Below are 22,674 nucleotides of genomic sequence, written 5' to 3'. Positions count from 1 at the left end.
TAGGGAGCATATAGATGAATCTTGTTTTTTTATTTTTTAATTTTTTAAAAAAATTTTATTTTAGTGAGAGAGAGCATGAGCAGGGGGAGGAGCAGGGTGGGGGAGGAAGGGGGGATCTCAAGCAGACTCCTGGCTGAGAGTCTGGAGCTCAGTGGTAGAGCATTTGACAGTAGAAGTGGACCACTTACCCTTTCATTTCTACACAGATTTTCAGAATTTTTAAAAATACAAACCTGAAACATTGTTTTGTTGCTTAACATCTTCATCATTTTTCATGGTCTTTATGACTTATGAACCATATACTTTTAGCAAGTCATATAAATCCTGTTATGATCTTGTCCTTATTATCTTTCCAGTCATATCTGCTTTGATTCCTCCCTCATACTTTAAGTTTCATGCTATTGAAATATATTTCTTTTAGACCCCAGAATGTCATCTTGTCTCCTCCATTTTTGTCTTTGTACATGCTCCCACTTACTCTTGTTAATTCTTACTGGCTTTCAAATGTTTGAACTGAGCTGACACTTTCTGGAAGCCTTCCTTGAACTCTCCCTCTCTATGTCTGTCTCTCCTTACCTCTGACTTCTACTGACCCTTTTTGGTTTGGGTGCCCCTCTCTATATTTCCAGAATTTCTGAGTAAGTGCCCATCATTACTTATCATTGATTATTTGTCTGTTAGCCCAATTACATTGTAAATACCATGAATTTTAAGAACCAATTTCTAGTATACACCATCATTATCATTGTCATAATAATCTTTAACATTTATTGACTATATGCTAGACACTGTCATTAAACATTTTAGGTTGCATTATCTTGTTTGATCCTAACAGCAATCCTTCAAGATATGAATAGCTATCATTATTCTCTTTTTCCAGTTGAGAAAAGTGAAGACTTGTTAAGTATCATGCCCAAGGTTAGGTAGCTAGTAAGAGGACATAGAATAATTTTAACCCACGAAAGAGAGCATGAACTTCTTTTTTTGTCCTACTGTTTTTATGATGTTTAAAAGTGAATGCACATATACACATAAAGCACATAGACTAGTACCTAACACTTAGTATTTAATAAATTAGCTATAGAGTCAAAAGCTTTTTTTCATAATATTTCAGCATATGAATATAATATTTTAATTATTTAAAGACTTATTTGATAAAGAGAGAGGGAGAGAGAAAATGAGCAGGAGGGGCAAAGGGAGAGGGAGAGAGAATCTCAAGCAGACTCTGCGCTGGGTGTGGAGCCCAATGCCAGGCTTGATCTCACAAGTCTGAGATCATGATTTAGAAAAATCTGAAAATCAAGATGGGCAATGATGAAAATAAAATCTGGAATAATTTCACCATTAGGAGATAAATTACTTGTAATATTTTTGTGTGTGTATTCTTTCCTTTCACATGCACTATTTATATAAATATCATTTAAACTTGCCCTTTTTATTATGTGATGTTTTGTGAATAAATATCCAAATTAGTGAATAATAAAGTCTATCATCATTTATAGTGGCTACATGGTATGCCATTGTGTGTATGTACCATTGTAATTTAATTTATCTCCTGTTGAATATTTCGATTGTTTCCAATGTTTAGCTGTTATTAAAAATGTACCAAAAATCCTCATATATTCACTGTTGAGTGCTGGGGAGATAATAATCTTGAAAAGTCAATAAAAGTAGATGATAACCAGTATCAGTGCATCCATATTTGCATAATTATACTTTATTTTAGAGTATCTCATGGAGGAAAAAAAGTAATTGTAACAAATAATTTGCTTTCTTGTTATGTATTTTTTATTAAGTACTACCAATCTACAACTCTCCTTTTTAGGATTACAGAATGAAAACTTAAAAGAATCAAATGAGAAGCAGGATCATTTGACATCAGAACTAGAAGATATTAAAATGTCTTTGCAAAGAAGTGTGGTATGATATAAAAACAGATTAGTGTGTGATAAGCCTTACATTATGAATCAAGAGATATTTACTGAATGCTAATGCTATGTACAAGGACCCAGAACTTCAAATAGAGAAGATAAAATCCCAGTCTACAAAATGCTTATAGTTTAATTAAAAACATTGGATAAAAACATGTCAAAAGTATAATTAAAATACAAGATCATGCTAGGTACTAACAGAGATTCAGGCAAAAATTGCTACAGTAGTTCTAAAAATTGAAAGAACACGTTGGGCAAGGAAGACTCCATTGGGAGGTTGGGACTATAGATTAGCTTTGGGAGAATGGTGAATTGAGATAGGAGTATTGAATGGGCATTCTGGATTGGCTAGGGCGTGGGGTGGGGGAGGTAGGGTGATAGAATAAGGAGGGAGGGAGAGACAGCAAATTACAGAAGCAGATAAGTTGTGTTTTTTTTTTTTTTTCTTAAGACCCTGGGATTATAGCATTTGTTTTGTACTTTATTTCATTTAGAGTACTCGGAAGGCTTTAGAGGAAGATTTACAGGTAGCAACAAAAAAAATCTATGAGCTCACTGCAGAAAAAGAAGCTCAAATAGAAGAATTTAATAAAGCTAAAACTGCTCATTCTTCCGTGGTTACTGAACTTAAAACTTCTATCTGCAACTTGAAAGAATTATTGACAACAGAACAGCAAAGGTAAAAATATTTTTTATTTATCTGAATAAAAACAACTTATTTGCAGTATTCATTGTATTTTCTCTTCATTGTCAACTGACTTCCTATAACATCTGTAACCAAGTCCCTCTCGCTTTTTTTAAAGATTTTATTTGAGAGAGAGAGTGAGCTTGAGTGGGGAGAGGGGTAGAGGGAGAGGGAGAAACAGACTCCTTGCAGAGCAGGAAGCCCAAAGTGGGGCTCGATCCCAGGACCCTGAGATCATGACCTGAGCTGAAGGCAGACGCTTAACCGACTGAGCCACCCAGGTGACCCCCAAGTCTCTCTTTTTTTTTTATTATGTTATGTTAATTACCATACATTACATCATTAGTTTTTGATGTAGTGTTCCATGATTCATTGTTTGCGTATAACACCCAGTGCTCCATTCAATACCTGCCCTCTTTAATGCCCATCACTAGGCTAACCCATCCTCCCACTACCCCCCCTAGAACCCTCAGTTTGTTTCTTAGAGTCCATAGTCTCTCATGGTTCATCTCCCCCTCTGATTCCCCCCTTCATTTTTCCCTTCCTACTATCTTTTTTTTTTTTTTAAACATATAATGTATTATTTGTTTTAGAGGTACAGGTCTGTGATTCATCAGTCTTACACAATTCACAGCACTCACCATAGCACATACCCTCCCCAGTGTCTATCATCCATCCACCCCATCCCTCCCACCCCCCACCACTCCAGCAACCCTCAGTTTGTTTCCTGAGATTAAGAATTCCTCATATCAGTGAGGTCATATGATACATATCTTTCTCTGATTTACCAAGTCTCTTTTTTAATGTAAAAAGTAGGAATACATTTTAAAAGTTTGTATTAGGTAAGCAGGTATCCTGAGAAAAGATAGCAGGTATTCTCTAGGATAGTTCCCATGCATACTTTGTCACAGAGACAAGCTATATAGATAAGCTCGTAAGTGCTGATGCAGTGATAGGACATATTTAATTAAACTGTGGGTTATTATTAGCTTCATAGAAATAACTTCCTAGGTTGTGGGTTTGTTTTAGTGGGGTTTGTAACCTTTCTGATATTAAAATTAGTAACTAGCATGGAACAGAGTAGGTAGGTACTCAAGCACTTTTATTAAATTAGTGAATTAATGAATGAGTAACTATAAAATATTCATTTGCATTTCTAGATCAGCTTGTCTAAAACTTGAATTAAAAACTTCCTCTGTTTTCACTTTTTTTATATTTGCATTTATAAAGCTGTGTTATGAGGCCTAAGTGATTATTTTTGTCCCATTAGCATTAGGGTTAATTAAGTCTGGTAGAATGAAAGAGAGGAACAAGCTTTTCTGTGAAGTCATGACCAGTATTTCTTTCTACTGCCTATGTGTGGTGGAGTAAGAAAAGCTAGGTTTTCTAAAAACTCAGCTCATCTTACATATTCTTGATTGATCTATCTAAGCAATTTTCAAATTCTGAAACTCTAAGTGACCTTAAATATCATCTATTCCAATTACCTCAGTTTTAGAGATGAGGAAGCAGAAAGCTGGAGGAATTAAGTGAATTGCACAATTCTCACATTTATATTGCTCCTAAGGCAGAATTCGATGTAATAATAGTTACATATTCAGTCTCTTTCAAAGTTCTAGGATGCATTAATTTGATTATCATCAGTAGCTAAGAGATAAATTGTCACCATAAGCTTTAAGGTTTTTGTGCAGATGTAATTAATATAAAACTATGTATTAACAGTATCTTATTTTGAAGTGTTATGCTATATGGCATGGTAGATACTCAAAAAATGTTTCATAATTGAGTGAATATATATTGTTAAATTGCACCAATTTTAGTTACTAGATGAATTCTGATTAAGAGAATGTTTTACATTGTAAACTAATATATTTTATAAGATCGGAAAAAAGTGACGATCAATTGAAAATACTCACCATGGAGCTTCAGAAGAAATCAAGTGAACTGGGTAAGATTTAGAGAGTAACATGTGTAGATGATAATATTAGCCAATTATAAAAACATAAACTATTTCAGAATAAAATATAGTTTCTCCTCTGTCATTTATCAATAATTATTTTGTAATTTTTATTTTGACTTTTCAAAGACAGAAAATTTAAACCTTAAGAAAGACTTCAGTTCTATTATGCATATATATATATATATATATAGATAGATAGATAGATACCTAGAAGTGTAAGGAGCCTAAGAGATGTTTGTAGTCTGTTTTTCTTATTTTAGGAGTTAGAGGCCTTAATAATTCTTAGTGGAAAATGTCTTATATTTTAATTGAATTTTGAAATTTTCTTGATTTGTCATGTTGGATTATGAACTACTTATAGTAAAATGCTATCCTGTTTTGTCATGTGGTATTGTTAATATTCAATAGATCTCATGGCCAAAAGAGAGAGAAATTCTGTGGTTATTTTGTGAATTTATGACCCTTTAATTAGCTAATCTTAATAACTCCTATGTTTCATATTTACAGATAAGTACAGATGTGGAGAATTACAAAGATAGAAAAATATTTTTTCTTATTTTGGTGAAAAGAATTATTATTTTAAAAATATTTATTATATTTTATTTTTAAAGAGAGGGAGTGAGCGAGCATGTGCAAGAGCGGGGGTGGGGGGGCAGAGGGAGTGGTAATCTCAAGCAGACTCCCCCAGATCATGGAGCCTGACATGAGGCTTGATCATAACCTGAGCTGAAATCAAGAGTTAGAAGCTTAACCAACTGAGCTACCTAGGTGCCCTGAAAAGAATTATTTTTATAAATTAAAATAACTCATGAATTGGCAAGTTTTTTCTAGACTATCTATACAACTTCCTGTTAGCTTTTATTAGCTTTGGTTGCTTTTATAATTAAAATAATTGCAAGAAATTTTGTCTTGGTAGGATGTTTGGCTGAACTTTTGAAACTTATTTATGCTTTTCCTTTGGCAATGCCTAATTTCCTACTATAGGCTAGACCAATCTTGGAGCATCCAAAATTGTACTATTCAATTATAAATAATTTCTTTGGTATTATTTTATATTAGAATGATTGTAAATGCATTTTTCATCTGATTTTTAAATCTTCCTTCAATTGAATGTTGTATATTAAGGAATAACTTAAAATATCTTTAATGGATATTTGTTTGTAATAATTCACTCTGATTTGAAATTAAGTGTCTCTTATTGTCAGATTAACAAATCAAATGCATAAGGTGATTTTTCTCAGAGCAATATATTAAGAGAAGTTTGGATAAGGAATTCTTCTAGAACTGTGAAGCAGTTCTATGTGTGTTTCTTAGCATTATCTTAGGTACTGTGGGAACATATACAAGATGTAAAATACCATGCTCTTGAGAAATCTCTATATTGGGGGGGAAAAGTTGAATACATAAAATCATTAGAACAGTGTTTCCAAAATGAGGGAATGAGCAAGAATTCTATTAGGATAAGAGAAGGGAATATTGGACCTTCTATTTATTTTATGCTTTTCATATGTTTTATAATGAATATCACAATACATGTATTTCTATTTTAAAATTGTATATGATATGTAAATATGTATTTGTGTTTTATACATATTTATGTATTTGGGGTGAATTCTCACAGATTTGTTGCTGATGGAGATGTGTTAATGCTGATGACAAGAGGAAGCCAAAGGTATCAGTGTAGACTGCAGAATTGGAAAAGACTTTATAGAAGAGGTAGATTTTAAAAGTAGACTTTAAGGTATAAAGAGGCTTTGGGTGGTTGTAGAGAATGGTGGAATGTGGAAAGCATTTTGTGTAGAAGAGCAGTGTTAACAATGACATAAGAGATCAGCATTAGCTTATTTCCTTCTTTGGTTAAAAGTATAGTTCTCAAAATCAGAATCTTGGATGATATTCTTTTCTCTTTTTTTTTCTCCCTTATCTTTCTCTTCTAATTGGTTATTCAGTGCTGTTGTTTCTAACTTTTAATATCTAGCTCATAAAATCTACCTAATGTAACTTTCTTTTGAATCATTCCCTTCTTCTTCATCTCCACAGACCTAAAACAGTTCTAGCCCTTATTTTTTCTTTCCTGGTTTCATTCCAGCACATTCTCTTAGTCTACCAGAGGGATGCATGTGAGTAACATAATGGAACACATTGTATTTGGCAGATAAATCATCAAACCGTGCTTCAGATCGTCCTCATTGGTCTTCATCTTTGTTCATCCCTTGTTGTATTTAATAGAATACAAACAGAAGGTTTGCCTTATTTTCATAACCTTTTTTCTTACTGCAATAGCCCTTATTCTTATTGCTTTGTTTCCTGATTATGCTTTGCATTCTTCCTTGATGGTATATTCTTAAGCTTACATCTTGGTTAGAATATTCCTCCATCAGCCTCCATCGTTCCCTCAGCAGTCTCAGTCATTGACTCATTCTAAGACCACTTTTTTTCTGCACAGATAAAGTCTGCTCTATCTCTTATATCTTGGTATTAGGTCTGGACCATACCCCTTTGACTAATACTAATTGTAATAGTTTGAGAATCAGTATTTTTGTTTCTAGTCTTGTCTCTTGTTGATTCTCTGCACTGATGCCAGAGTGTTCCTTTAAAAATACAAATCTGACCATTCTGTGTTGTAAATTTAAGACTCATCTCATTGCTTGAGTTCGAACTCTTTAAATATCACCTGTTGTTTTATTGCTCATTTAAAAAGTAGTGCAGACAAAGCAAATTAAAACCAACTGTAAACACAAAGTCTTTGTCAATTTATTCTGTTTTTGACTTGGTAGAGTTTGCTTTGTTTCTTCATATGTCTCCTCTCTTCAATTTAGTCTAATGTTGCTCTAAACAGGTTTTACTACTGTGGTTATTTTTCTGTATCTGTACCCATGTTTGCTTTTACTCTCTTATGTAACAGATTCTCTCTCTAGTGTTTTCTGTTGCTTCTTATTTGATGACATATATAAAATGACAAATATTTAATTACAAATTAGGATAAGTGCTATGAAGACAATAAAAATGAAACCATGTAAGAGAATAATAGGGCCTAATTTAGATTCCGTGATAAGGCATGACCTTTAGCTGACCTCATAAATAAGTGAGATTTAGTGAGGTAAAGCATGTGAGTTGGAGAGAGCTTTTCAGTCAGAAGGAAACTCATGTAGAAATGCTCTGAGTTGTGAAAGAGCTTGGTTAATTCAAGTGACTGAATGAAAGCCTAGGTGACTGAGTGTAAGAAGTGATATGAAAAGGGTAATGAAATAAGTATGAAGTGATAAGGACAAAATCGGGTAGGAGCAAGGAAAGGAATTTTTATGTTATTCTAAACATGAAGGAAAACCATTAAAAGATTTTAAGTAGGGGGATGACATGATCTGGTTTACATTTTTAAAGGATCGCTACAACTTCTGTATGGCAGATAAATTTGGGTGGGGAATGCTGATAGGAAAAAAGTAGAAGTTGATAAATTAGTTTGGAAGCTATTTGAGTGGTACAGGCATGAGAGAATACCTTTTAAAAGTGGAATCATATCACACTTATGCTAGCGTTTGGTGAGCTCATGAATCTGAGGACATTTTGTCTGTCTTCAGCCCTGAAAATTTTTCTCCACTTATTTTTTCTTTTCTAGTGTCATTATTCTCTCTGTAAGTTCTGACAGGTAGATTTTAGAAATTCTGGATCTATCCTTATATTTTAAAATTTCTCTTTTATACTTTCTACCTTTTAGTTCTTTTTCGGGGGGGATTTGGGGAAATTTTTTTTTGGTTTCCCCCTGCTAATTCAGTCTTTAGTTATGTTTATTTTGCTATTTTTTAAGTTTTAGTTGTCAAATTTTAAATTTCTAAGAGCTCTAGGTGATTTATTTCATGGATATTGTACCCTGTTGGAACATACTATACTTAGCAAAATAATCTGCTTCTGTTTGCTTTATTAATTCCTTCTTGGATTTTATTTTAGTTCTCTTAATTGAATTTGGTGCCTCTCTTTTATGGTTTTGCTTTTCTTTACTAATTGTTGATTCTTGATTATTTACTCATCTAAATATTTGAAAATCTTTTTTCACCCACATACGTTATAATCTGATTTTTCTGATTATGTGGTGTGGGGATGGGGGGAGATGAGAGGTACTGTAAGGAAAGGTGGGCTTGGTGGCTAATCTTTTGGGTTTAGGAGATGTTTATTTTGCTTAGAGATCATGAGCTGTTTGGGGCACTGCTGCATCCCTTTGCCTCAATTCCTAAATCTTTGATTAAACTTGAGGTGGACTGTGTGGTGGGAGGTATGGTCTAGGTGTTTCACATAGCCTTCATTGAATTAATGTGGGTCCCCCCTCTCCCTGCCAGGATTCTTCAACTTTTTGGTTTGTTCATGGTAGTCTGGTTTTATTAATGTTGTAAATATATATATTTTTTGTGTCTTTTAAAAAGGGATTGGGGGTGAGAAAATGTGGAGACATGCTTATTCTACTATCTTTAATCAATCCTTGAGTTTGAAAAAATTAACCTTTTTTACCTAAAATGTTGTGGTGAAATAAGCTTTGCTTGTGACAGGTTCTTCTTTGAGAGTCCATGGTGGCATTTTATATTTTGTTGCTTTTTTTCCTTAAAAACTATGGGCAATTATTACAAATTTTTTGTTTATTTTTAATGTAAAGAGTCTGGGAAACTTCCAGCAAATCTCGTATCTCCAGTTATTAAAAACCCATAACAGTGAGGGAGGAAGGACAGTGTTTCAGATACAATAAAATTTTAGGTGACAGCTAGACATCATTTGGGAACTTTGTAGGCAGTTAAAAAATCTAAAAAAGGAGAAGAAAGGAGGTTTGAGCTGGAAATGTTTTAAAATTAATTAACCTAATACTGAATTAATAGAAGATCGAAAGAAAAGCATTGTAGAGTGTTATTATTTAGGGTAGAAAAAAGAAGGGTGTCAGCAAAGAAAATAGGAGCAGGAGTTAGGACAGGAAATGCAAATAATGCAAGGTCTTGAAAATCAAAGGGGGAAAAGTAGAGAGTAGTTAATAACATCAAATGCCAGAAAGCTCCACAATAAAGAGGACTAAGAATTATACCACAAAATGGTTATTGATGATCTTTAAGATCATAGTTTTGTTAATTTAATAAGAGGTGTAATTAATGTAATGAGATAGGCATTAGTTTTGCATGGAGCTAAGAAAGAAATGCATAGATAACAAACAGGAATTTGTCTGCAAAACAAAGTAAGAAATATGATGGTAGTATGAAAGGGCAGACAGGTCCATCAGATTGTTTTGTATTCAAATAGATGTTTAGAAGGGATGGGGGAATTTAAAGTTTCCTCTAAGAGAGAGAACATAGCAACTAAAGTCTCAGAGGAGGTAGGAATATTGAGGTCCAGAGTACAATGGTCAGAAGTAGCTTGAGAAAAGTGAATCACTTCTTTTTAGTTTGGAGTGAAGATTAAGAGGTCAGATACTTAGACAGTGATGAAGTAAAGGTAAAGGCACATGCTGTGTGACTTCATCCCAAATATGTTTTATACAGATCCATTGCTTATTTTGGTTAATGAACTTGAGTTCATTTGGTTGTGGAATTCCACTTTATAGAAACATTACTATTAATATTTATCATTTTTGTGTAGTTCCATTTCGACTTCCTCTGTGCTTTATGGTGCTTTAGTTTCACTAACCCATCTCTTGTTTTTTTCCCTTTAAAACAATGGTATTCTTATTTCTTGTCTCTTCTTTGCTGTTCTTTTAATCTGATTTTAACACCTTTTTATTCTTTTGTTTATTTTAGAAGAGATGACTAAGCTTAAAAATAACAAAGAAGTAGAACTTGAAGAATTGAAAAAAATCTTGGTAAGTATATAATTTCTCTTGTTAATATAGAGCAGTTACTTTTCAAAAAAATATTGAATCCACTGACTTAGACTCTCACACTACAGATGTTTTATATTAGTGTTTTCAGCTAAAATATAAAAAAATACATTTGTGTTTTAGTAAAGCCACATTCTTATCTGTACCAAATTCAATATATTTTGAAAACTGTCTTGGTGAAGGTGTTTATATTATTTGAATGTGTGTTGGCAGTACATTTAAGTAAGATCAAATATGCATGTGACATTACTGATTTACTGGTAGTAAATTTGGTATGCCTGTGATACCTTTGGGCCACAAAGCTACAATTTTGGGGAAGATATATATGTTGTATATTGAGTAACTATGTTTAGTGTTCAGACAGAATCATGTTTTTTTTTTTTTAATTTTATTTATTTATTTATTTATTTGAGAGAGAGCACATGAGAGGGGGGAGGGTCAGAAGGAGAAGCAGACTCCCTGCCGAGCAGGGAGCCCGACGCGGGACTCGATCCCGGGACTCCAGGATCACGACCTGAGCCGAAGGCAGTCGCTCAACCAACTGAGCCACCCAGGCGCCCCCAGACAGAATCATGTTTAATGAATTTGTTAGGATAGGCAAAATTATGTTTTAATTGATTACAATGTGTGGAGCATGGGCGGCAAAATTTTAAAGGACTGGAGAATAAATATTTTAGGCTTTGTAGTCTATATACAGAATGTTAATTCTCTTCTCCTCTTCCTCCTATTTCCACACCTCCCCTCCCCCTTCTTGTCCTCCTCTTCTCCTTTATTTTTAACAAACTTGTAAAAATGTAAGAATTATTCTTAGGTCAAGGGCCTACAAAAAGAGACTGTAGGTTGATTTTATCTAGCAGGCTGTAGTTTGCCAAACCCTATATAATATTGTTTATGATTACAGATATTTGATTTTGGGTTTAACCTATTGCATCTCTACCTTATTTTGCAACTCCTAATTCTTCCATCTCTTGGGAAGCATTATTTCCAAATGCTTATCCTTTCTCCATTGAATTGCCTTACTTGAACTCTTGTAAATAATAATGTTTACATTGCTTTCAGATTCGATAATGCATTCTTATTTTTTTGTTATACTTCAAGTCTCATCTTGAATATCAGTTTAGGTAATCTCTCTTGATATTATCTATAAACCTCTCTTATCTAGTTTAGATCTCTGTATGGCTTGTGCCTATAGCCACCCTGAACTTTTCTTTTATAGCACTTAACACAAATGGAATTAATTTATTTTTGGCATAATTGTTTAAAACTTTATTCACCCTTTTGACTCACCCTTACTTCGCACAGTAGGCGGTATATAGTAGGTCCTCAGTAAATAAATAGTGGAATGAAGGTATGCTCCCATAAAGGCTAAGAACCCATGTCCTGTTTTCCTTGTAACCTTAGTATTTACTTAGCACAGTGACTGACACTTTATAAATATTTGTTGAATGAATGAATACCAAGCATTATTTTTACTATAAAGATTCACTCCTAAGCAGATAAGGATTGGTTTAGGGTTTTGTTATATTTGGACAGCAATAGAACACAATATCTTCATCTTTAAAATTGTAATGTTTTGATTGCTATCCAGCTCTTTACTTCTTAGCTGTATGACCGAGAGGAAATTAACTAAACTCTTGATGCCTCAGTTTTCCATCTATGAAATAGGGAAAATAATTGTACACATATAATGGGGTAGTTGTAAGGAATAAATAAAACAATATATTTGCCCATTTAGCAAACATGTTGAGTTTCTTTTATGCTGTACTCTGGGGGTACAGTTGGGAGCAAATGGATGCATATGCTGCTTTCATGGATCTACAGTCATGAAATATCACACGTAAATATAAGCAATCATTCAAAGGTAATATTAAGATGGTGAAAAAGGCAATAAAGGAGAGTGCTAATAAAGGCAGTGCTATGACGCCCAGAATTAAGGGACTTCAACTAGTTAGGTCAGAAGAGCCTTTTTTTGAAAAAGTAAAGATTGAACTGAAACCCAGATAAGGAAGGGAAGAGCTTATCAGGTAGAGGACATATAATGTGTAAAGTTCCTTTGATAGGAAGGAGTATGGGGAGTGCAACATGGAGTGAAAAGGAGATCGTGCAAAATGAGGCTAGAGAGTTAAGGTAGTAGGAGCATGGCAATTCATGGCCTTTTGAATCATATGAAGATGATTTTATATTTATCTTAAGAGGAATGGAAAGCTCTAAAGAATTTCAGTAGGGAGTGACTTGGTTTGCGTTTTGAAAATCTCATTTGTCTTGCAATATTGAGAACAGTATATTAAGATAGAACAGTTGACAGACAATCAGAGTAGCCAGAGGAGAGATGATTATAGCTTAGGCTGGGAGGTGGTGGTGAGAAAAAAATGGGTGGTTTTGAGAGATATTTAAGATTTAAATACTTTGGATTGGTCTGGGGGATATTATCATTTGTTGAAAAGATTCCTTTTTTCCATTGAGTTGCTTTTGCACATTTATAAAAATCAGTTGGCCATATTTGTGTGGTTCTGTTTCTGGACTTTCTGTTTTCTTGATCTATTTGTTATCAATTCACCAATATATCAGTGTCTTGATTACTGTAGCTTTATAGTTGGTCTTAAATAGCTACAGATTGCCTATTGATAAAATTCAGACTCTTTAAGTCCAATTAGGTTTTTAAAAAACATTTTTATTTAAATTCAATTTAGTTAACATACAGTGTATTATTAGTTTCAGGGGTAGAATTTAGTGATTCATCAGTTGCATATAACACCCAGGGCTCATTACATCAAGTGCCCTCCTTGATGCCTATCACCCAATTACCCTATCCCCCCACACACCTCCCCTCCAGCAACCCTCAGTTTGTTTCCTAGAATTAAGAGTCTCTTATGGTTTGCCCCTTTCTCTGTTTTTATCTTATTTTTCCTTCCCTTCCCCTATGTTCATCAGTTTTGTTTCTTAAATTCCACATATGAGTGAAATCATGTGGTGTTTGTCTTTCTCTGACTGACTTATTTCGCTTAGCATAATACCCTCTAGTTCTACCCACATCATTGCAAATGGCAAGAATTCATTCTTTTTGATGGCTGAGTAATATTCCATTGTATATGTACCACATCTTCTTTATCCATTTATCTGTTGATGGACATGTGGGCTCTTTCCATAGCTTGGCTATTGTGGACATTGCTGCTCTAAACATTGGGGTGCATATACCCCTTCAAATCACTGTATTTGTATCCTTTGGATAAATACCTAGTAGTGCAATTGTTGGGTCGAGGGGTAGTTCTATTTTTAACTTTTTGAGGAACCTCCATACTGTTTTCCAGAATGGCTGCAGCAATATGCATTCCCACTGACAGTGTGAGAGTGTTCCCCTTTCTCTGAATCCTCACCAACATCTATTGTTTCCTGAGTTGTTAATTTTAGCCATCTGACAGGTGTGAGGTGGTATCTCATTTTTTAATTTGTATTTCCCTGATGCCAGGTGATGTTGAGCATTTTTTCCTGTGTCTGTTAGCCATCTGGATGTCTTCTTTGGAAAAATATCTGTTCATGTCTTCTGCCCATTTCTTGATTGGATTTTTGTTTTTTGGATGTTGAGTTTGATAATTTCTTTATAGATTTTGGATACTAGCCCTTTATCTGATATATCATTTGTGAATACCTTCTCCCATTCTGTAGGTTGCCTTTTAGTTTTGTTGATTGTTTTCTTTGCTGTGCAAAAGCTTTTTATCCTTATGTAGTCCCAGTAGTTCATTTTTGCTTTTGTTTCCCTTGCCTCTGGAGATGTGTCTAGCAAGAAGTTGCTGCAACCGAGGTCAAAGAGATTGCTGCCTGTGTTCTCCTCTAGGATTTTGATCCTGTCATCCATTATGAATTTATTTTTGTGTATGGTGTAAGAAAACGGTCCAGTTTCATTCTTCTACATGTGGCTGTCCAATTTGCCCAGCACCATTTGTTGAAGAGACCGTCTTTTTTCCATTGGATATTCTTTCCTGCTTTGTCAAAGATTAGTTGGCCATAGAGTTGAGTGTCCATTTCTGGGCTCTCTATTCTATTCCATTCATCTATGTGTCTGTTTTTGTGTCAGTACCATACTGTCTTGATGATCACAGCTTTGTAATACAGCTTGAAGTCTGGAATTGTGATGCCTCCAGCTTTGCTTTTCTTTTTCAACATTCCTCTGATATTTCAGGGTCTTTTCTGGTTCCATACAAATTTTAGAATTGTTTCTGGGGGCACCTGGGTGGCTCAGGAGTTAAGCGTCTGCCTTTGGCTCAGGTCATAATCCCAGGGTCCTGGGATCGTGCCCTACATTAGACTTCCTGCTCATCAGGGAGCCTGCTTCTCTCTCTCCCTCTGCTGCTCCCCCAGCTTGTGCTCTCTCTGTCAAGTAAATAAATAAAATCTTTATACAAATTTTTAGAATTGTTTGTTCCAGCTCTGTGAAAGATGCTGGTGGCATTTTGATAGGGATAGCACTGAATCTATAGATTGCTTTGGGTGGCATAGACATTTGAACAATATTTGTTCATCCGATCCATGAGCATGGAATATTTCCATTTTTTTGTGTCTTCCTCAATTTCTTTCATAAGTGTTGTATAGTTTTCAGAGTACAGATCTTTTACCCTTTTGTTAGGTTTATTCCTTAGGTATCTTATGATTTTTGGTGCAATTGTAAATGGAATAGATTCTTTTTTTTTAAATTTTTTATTGTTATGTTAATCACCATACATTACATCATTAGTTTTTGATGTAGTGTTCCATGATTCATTGTTTGTGCATAACACCCAGTGCTCCATGCAGAATGTACCCTCTTTAATACCCATCACCAGGCTAACCCATCCTCCCACCCCTCTAGAACCCTCAGTTTGTTTTTCAGAGTCCATCGTCTCTTATGGTTCATCTGGGATAGATTCTTTTATTTCTCTTTCTGCTGCTTCATTGTTAGTGTATAGAAATGCAGCAGACTTCTGTGCATTGGTTTTTTTTTTTTTTTTAATATCCTGTGACTTTGCTGAATTCCTGTATCAGTTCTAGCAGTGTTTTGGTGGAGTCTTTTGGCTTTTCTACATAGAGTATCCTGTGATCTGGGAAGAGTGAAAGTTTGCCTTCTTCTTTGATGATTTGGATGCCTTTTATTTCTTTTTGTTGTCTGATTGCTGAGGCTAGGACTCTTAGTACTGTTATACAACAATGGTAAGAGTGGACATCCCTGTCATGTTCCTGACCTTAGGGGAAAAGCTCTCAGTTTTTCACCTGTTGAGGAAGATATTCACTGTGGGTCTTCCGTATATGGCTTTTATGAAGTTGAGGTATGTTCCCTTTATCCCTACATTGTGGAGGGTTTTTATCAAGAAAGGATGCTGTATTTTATCAGATGCTTTTTCTGCATCTGTTGAGAGGATCATATGATTCTTACTCTTTTATTAATGTGGTGTATCATGTTGATGGATTTGTGGATGTTGAACCACCCCTGCAGCCTAGGAATAAATCCCACTTGGTCATGGTGAATAATCCTTTTAATGTACTGTTGGATCCTATCAGCTAGTATCTTGTTGAGAATTTTGGCATCCATGTTCATCAGGGATATTGGTAATTCTCCTTTTTGGTGGGGTCTTTGTGTGGTTTTGGGCTCATGGTAATGCTGGCCTTGTAGAATGAGTTTGGATGTTTTCCTTCCATTTCTGTTTTTTGGAACAGTTTCGGGAGAATACATATTAATTCTTCTTTAAATGTTTGGTAGAATTCCACTGGGAAGCCATCTGGCCCTGGACTCTTGTTTTTTGGGAGATTTTTTATTACTGCTTCAATTTCCTTGCTGGTTATGGGTCTGTTCAGGTTTTCTGTTTCTTCCTGTTTCAGTTTTTGTAGTTTATATATTTCTAGGAATGCATCTATTTCCTTCAGATTACCTAATTTCTTGGCATATAATTGCTCATAATATTCTTTTATAATTGTTTGTATTTCTGTGGTGTTGGTTGTGATCTCTCCTCTTTCATTGGTGATTTTTTTAATTTGGGTCCTTTCTCCTTTCTTTTTGATAAGTCTGGCCAGGGGTTTATCAAACTTGTTAATTCTTTCAAAGAACCAGGTCCTACTTATGTTGATTTATTCTGTTTTTTTTTTTTTTTTTTTATTTCTATGTCATTTATTTCTGCTCTAATCTTTATTATTTCTCTTCTCCTGCTGGATTTAAGCTTTATTTGCTGTTATTTTTCCAGCTCCTTTAGGTGTAAGGTTAGGTTGTGTATTTGAGACTTTTCTTGCTTCTTGAGGAAGGCCTGTACTTCCCTCTTAGGACCACCTTTGCTGCATTCCAGAAGTTTTGAACTGTCATGTTTTCATTTTCATTTGCTTCCATGTGTTTTTTAATTCTTCTTTAATATCCTCATTGACCCATTCATTCTTTAGTAGGATGTTTTTTAACCTTCTTGTATTTGTGGTTCTTCCAAATTTTTTCTTGCAGTTCACTTCAAGTTTCATAGCACTATGGTCTGAAAATACCCGTGGTATGATCTCAATCTTTTTGTACCGTTGAGTCCCGATTTATGACCTAGTATGTGATCTGTTCTGGAGAATGTTCCATGTGCACTTGAAAAGAATGTGTATTCTGCAGCTTTAGGATTAATTGCTCTGAATATATCTGTTAAGTCCATCTGGTCCACTGTGTCATTCAAAGCTCTTGTTTCCCTGTTGATCTTTGGCTTAGATGATCTGTCCACAGTTGTAAGTGAAGTGTTAAAGTCCTCTACTATTATTGTTATTATTAATGAGTTTCTTAAATTTGTTATTAATTGATTTATATATTTGGCTGCTTCCAAATTGGGGGCATAAATATTTATAATTGTTAGATCTTCTTGTCAGATAGACCCCCTTTATTATGATATAATGTCTTTCTTCAGCTCTTATTACAGTCTTTGGTTTAAAATCTAGTTCGTCTGATATAAGGATGGCTACTCCAGCTTTCGTTTGATGTCCATTAGTGTGATAAATGGTTCTCCACCCCCTCATTTTCAATCTGGAGGTGTCTTTGAGTCTAAAATGAGTCTCTTGTAAGCAACATATTGATGGGTCTTTTTTTAAATCCATTCTGTACCCTATATCTTTTGTTTGGAGCATTTAGTCCATTTACATTGAGAGTAATTATTGAAAGATATCAATTTAGTGCCGTTGTATTACCTGTAAAGTTGCTGTTCCTATAGATTGTCTCTGTTCCTTTCTGGTGGTTGTTACTTTTGGTCTCTCTTTCTGCTCAAAGGGTCCCCTTTGATATTTCTTGCAGGGCTGGTTTAGTGTTCACGAGTTCCTTTAGTTTTTGTTTGTCTTGGAAACTTTCTCTCTCCTATTCTGAATGACAGCCTTGCTGGGTAAAGTATTCTTGCTGCATATTTTTCCCATTTAGCACATTGAATATAACCTGCCAGGACTCTGTGGACAGGTATGCTGCCAGCCGTTTGTGTCTTCCCTTGTAGGTTGAGGACCTCTTGTCCTGAGCCGCTTTCAGGATTTTCTCTTTATCTTTGTAATTTGCAAGTTTCACTTTAATATGTTGAGGTGTTGACCTATTTTTGTTGATTTTTGAGGGTAGTTCTCTGCTTCTTGGACTTGAATGCCTGTTTCCTTCCCCAGATTAGGGAAGTTCTCAGGTATAATTTGTTTAAATAAACCTTTTGCCCCTTTTTCCCCACTCTGCTTCTTCTGGGACCTCCTATATTATGGATATTATTTCACTTTATGGAATTGCTGAATTCCCTAAGTCTACCTTTGTGATCTAATAGTTTTCTTTCCTTTTCTTTTCAGTTTCATTATTTTCCATAATTATATCTTCTCTATCACTGATTCACTCTTCTGATTCATTCATCCTGGTTTTCATGTCATCCACTTGGGACTGTATCTCGATTATAGCATTTTTAATTTTGGCCTGACTAGATTCTGTTTTTTATCTCTACAGTAAGAGATTTCCTAGTGTCTTCTATGCTTTTTTCAAGCCCAGCTAGTATCTTTATAATTGTTCTTTTAAATTCTAGTTCAGACATCTCACTTATCTGTATTGATTAAATCCCTGGCTGTGAGTACTACTTCCTGTTCTTTCTTTTGGGGTGAATTTCTCTGTGTCATCATTTTGTTCAGAAAAGAAAAGAAAGAAAGAAAGAAAGAGAAAAAGACAACAAAAACAATGATAAAAACAACAAAAAAACCAAAAAAAACCCTAGATCCTGGGTTTCTTTTGGTCTGCTTGTTAAAAATAAATAAAAATAAAAACTAGATCCCAAAATAAGAAACACACACACACACACAAATACAATTAAAGGAAACAAAAAATACAAAGTATATATAAGAAAATTAAAAATGAATAAAGAAAAGATTTGAAAAAATAAGTAAATAACTGAAAAAATAATAAAATACTGAAGAATAAAAATACAAAGAGTGCTATATACTGTTTTCCCTAAGAGCTGAAGCTTTGCAGCCCTCTATGATCTATAAACTTGGTGTGAGTGAGTTGTTTGTGCTGGTCTTCTGGGGGAGGGGCCTGTTGCGCTGATTCTCAGGTGGACTTGCCCTAGTGGAAATGCACCTCCAGCATTCAGGGAGGCAGGGTTTGGTGTCAATTAGTAGTTTTTTATTATTAATATAGGACATTTATTGCCAAGTGTTTAATGAAATTGTTGTGATCTCATGCTTGAGTAAACAACATAAAAATTGAATGTGTGTATATATATATATATATATATAAAACAGGAGGAATTAATAGTAATTAAGTACCCATAACTAAAGAAAAGTGGTTATTTTATACTTAGTCTTCCTTAGTTTCTAGAGCTATGCTATTCAGTATGGTAGCTACTATCCAAATGTGGCATTTAAATTTAAATGAATTAAAGTAGACCAAATTTAAAAGTCTGTTCCTCAGCTCCAAGAGCCACATTTGAAGTGCTCAGTTACTATCATATGTTCCTATCATTGCAGAAAGTCTTATTGTATGGGACTCATCTGAAGTGGAGGTTGACAAAATTTTTATCTAAACAGCCAGTAGCAAATTTTTAGGCTTTGTGGGCTATATTGATCTCTGTTGTAGCTATTCAGCTTTCTTGTTATAAGGTAAAATGGGAATATACAATACATAAACATATTGGCTGTATTACAGTAAAACTTTATTAAAAACAAGCAGTGGCTGGTTTTGGCCTGTTGACTGTGGGTTGTTCAACTTGGTTGTCTAGAACATTGAATTTAATTCTTGATACCTTACTTAAAATTGTGTATTGACAAAGTGAGTCCATCCTGAGGGAATAAAGCAAAACCATTTCATCGGAAGAATGATAAGAATTAGAGATTTTAGAATAGTTAAGAGAAAAGTTAGGCAGTGTTAATGACTCTCTTCAAATATTTGTTAGCTATCATGTAAAAAAGGAGTTAGACTTTTATGTGACTAAGGAAAGCAGAACAATGACCACTGCATGAAAGTTACAGGGAAGCACATTTTAGTACAATATAAGGACAAACAGGATTGATGGAATAGTGAGTGACTAATAAATGCTAATAAATTGGAGTGATTTATGTATAAGATAAGGTTTGAATTCAATGACCTGTATGATTTTTTTTTTTTTCAATGAAAAATTTCAGGGCTCTGTCCATTGAATCTTCTGTCATCATATGTAACTTTAGAATGTACTTAATTATGACTTGTTTTCTCTCTTTTTTTTTTAATTTAGTCAGAGAGAAACTCATAATTCTCTTTGTTCTAGTTAGGCAGTTTGATTATTTTGAATATGTGTGTACTTTGGCTATCATGATTTGTTAATGTTCTTAAATAGGCAGAAAACCAAAAACTTTTAGATGAAAAGAAACAATTTGAGAAGATTGCTGAAGAATTAAAAGAAACAGAACAAGAACTAACTGGTCTTCTCCAAACCAGAGAGGTTTGTTTAAAAAAGATACATTTTTCTTTCCAACATCTTGTTAGTAGAGTACAGATTTACAGAATAGATTGTGGTATAGCTATTAGCTTTGTGAAGGATTTCTCAAAATTCTTTTCAAAGGAAGTGTTCCTGCTATGTTTAATACACTAATGATAGATTTGAAACAAATTTAGAGAATCTTCATATAATGTGGTAGAGAAAGGTCAACATTAAGATATCAATAGTATGTATAACAATCACATTTTTTATGTCTTCAGTATTTCTTTATACATTTAAAATTTCACTTTTATTAAGTTCTTCATTTATAATAATTTTTATAGTGCTCATACTATAATTTTAGAATATATTTTTATTTTAAAAATGTATTTTTTCAGTACATAATAGCATTACATTGTAACCATCTTTTTATAATGTAAGAACAGCTTAGTTTTTTTTTTGTTTTTTTTTGTTTTTTTTTTTAAGATTTTGAGAGAGCGAGTACGAGCAGGGGGAAGAGCATAGGGAAAGGGAGAGGGACAAGCAGACTCCCTGCTGAGCATGGAGCTGGATGTGGGGCTCGATCTCAGGACCCCGAGATCATGAACTGAGCTGAAGTCAGATGCTTAACTGAGTCAGCTAGGTGCCCCCAGAACAGCTTAGTTTTTAAGATTCTACCTGATTTCATTAATTAATATATTTTTCTTAACATTTTAATTGAGATTAATTACCTGGTAGAGTAAAATTGATGAAAATATTTTATGATATGTAAATATAATTTTACTGGTTGAGCTTTAGAATATCAAGATGGAATTCACTTAAATTACATTTGTCATTGCTCCTTGTTCTAAAATTATAATGGTTCTGGCATTAAGTCTATTAAATTTTAAAATTTGACATTTCTTACCAAAATATTGCCAAATATATGACTTCATTACAAAGTGGCCATACTTTAAGTAAGAAAATTGTAAAAAAAAGTTTGCTGTGATTATACACATTTTCCAGGGAAAAATACATGATTTGGAAATACAGTTAACTGCCATTGTGACAAGTGAACAGCATTATTCCAAACAGGTTAAAGAGCTGAAAACTGAGCTTGAAAATGAGAAGTAAGTTTTCTATCTATAAATAACTTATGTATTCAATTTCTAAGCTTTCTGATAGTTAATAATAAATTAGTAAGTTATATTCAATATTTATTTGAATGGGGTTAAAGTTGTGTTTTATTCCTGATTAGAGATCAAAATAATTTATTAATTTCATTGTTAATTAAATTAGCAATGATATGTATATATCATTAACATAAAAAGAATACATCACAAAGTTGAAAACTTCTTTAGAAGATCACTATATTACTTTTCTTGGAGATATTTAGTTCCTGATAAAAGTAATCATTTGCAGTTCTACCTAGTTATTTTGGTATTTTGTTGAATTATTTCATAGATTTGTTTTGTTGAAGTGACCAAAATACATACAGGTCATTGAATTATGGGTAAAATTCATCTATTAACCAAAATTCCTTTTAATAAATGGACTGGTTAGTTATTTATACTTTAGTATAAATTTATGTTATCCTTGGTATGTTCGCTTTTCCAACCTTTCTTTTTTTAATTTACTTTTAATGAATTTCCAGTACTGGTAAGTAGAAGATAATAGGTGCTGCTGAAATCATTCCATAGAGCCACACAGTCCCCTTCTTTCATTTAAAATTGATCCTGATTGCAACCAATAATAGCAGTAATCTCTCTTCCAGTGTAGAACATTTGAGACCTTGTTAGAGCAGTTCAAGTGTTGTGCACAGAAGTTAAACTGAGTTTTATTTATTTTAATGAAAATATTTTGTTAAAAATAGTTCATGCCTCAAGTACTACTTTACTTTAATCAAATCACCAGAAATTTGGAATAGTTTCTAAGAGACAGTATACTAGGGACAAAAATTATATGAAGAAAATAATATACACTTTAAAATCTGTGGAAAAATATGGGGCATGAGGTGTGTAGGGAATATTCAAGGAAATAGGACCTCTTGAAAAACTTACAGAAAATTTGAAACATGTACAAAGACTTCTAGAGGAAATAATGTAATTAAACAGCATATATCTATCTCTCAGCTTCAGAAATTATTAACTAATGGCCAATCTTATTTATACTCCCAGCCCTTTCTCTCTTTACCCTAAGATTATCTTGAATTAAATTCCACATCATATAATTTAATAGGTAAATATTTAGGTCTGACATGTTTTTAAAAAATAGGCTTAAGACTACTGAACTAAATGCAAGCTGCAACAGGCTTTCACTGGAGAACAAAGAACTAGCACAAGAAACAAGTGATATGGCCCTAGAAATCAAGAAACGGCAAGAAGACATTGATGTGAGTT

At 33.8% G+C, this 22,674-nt stretch overlaps 1 protein-coding gene across 1 annotated transcript in view; it reads left to right on the top strand.

The window, feature by feature from the left end:
- The window catches only part of SYCP1 (synaptonemal complex protein 1), a 141,975-nt gene that overhangs the window by 51,610 nt on the left and 67,691 nt on the right, over positions 1 to 22,674 (top strand). Inside the window, exons 13-19 of the mRNA XM_034990227.1 lie at positions 1,826 to 1,920; positions 2,426 to 2,610; positions 4,497 to 4,564; positions 10,342 to 10,403; positions 20,216 to 20,320; positions 21,302 to 21,405; positions 22,550 to 22,667. Coding sequence (XP_034846118.1) covers positions 1,826 to 1,920; positions 2,426 to 2,610; positions 4,497 to 4,564; positions 10,342 to 10,403; positions 20,216 to 20,320; positions 21,302 to 21,405; positions 22,550 to 22,667 — 737 coding nt within the window. The remainder of the gene's footprint in view (positions 1 to 1,825; positions 1,921 to 2,425; positions 2,611 to 4,496; positions 4,565 to 10,341; positions 10,404 to 20,215; positions 20,321 to 21,301; positions 21,406 to 22,549; positions 22,668 to 22,674) is intronic.

Source organism: Mirounga leonina, unplaced genomic scaffold (assembly GCF_011800145.1).
Source record: "Mirounga leonina isolate KUSES-001 unplaced genomic scaffold, KU_Mleo_1.0 Mir_507, whole genome shotgun sequence".
Taxonomy (NCBI): Eukaryota; Metazoa; Chordata; class Mammalia; order Carnivora; family Phocidae; genus Mirounga; species Mirounga leonina.
The sequence above is the reverse complement of the archived record's forward strand: the minus strand, read 5'-3'. Positions and strand labels throughout refer to the sequence as shown.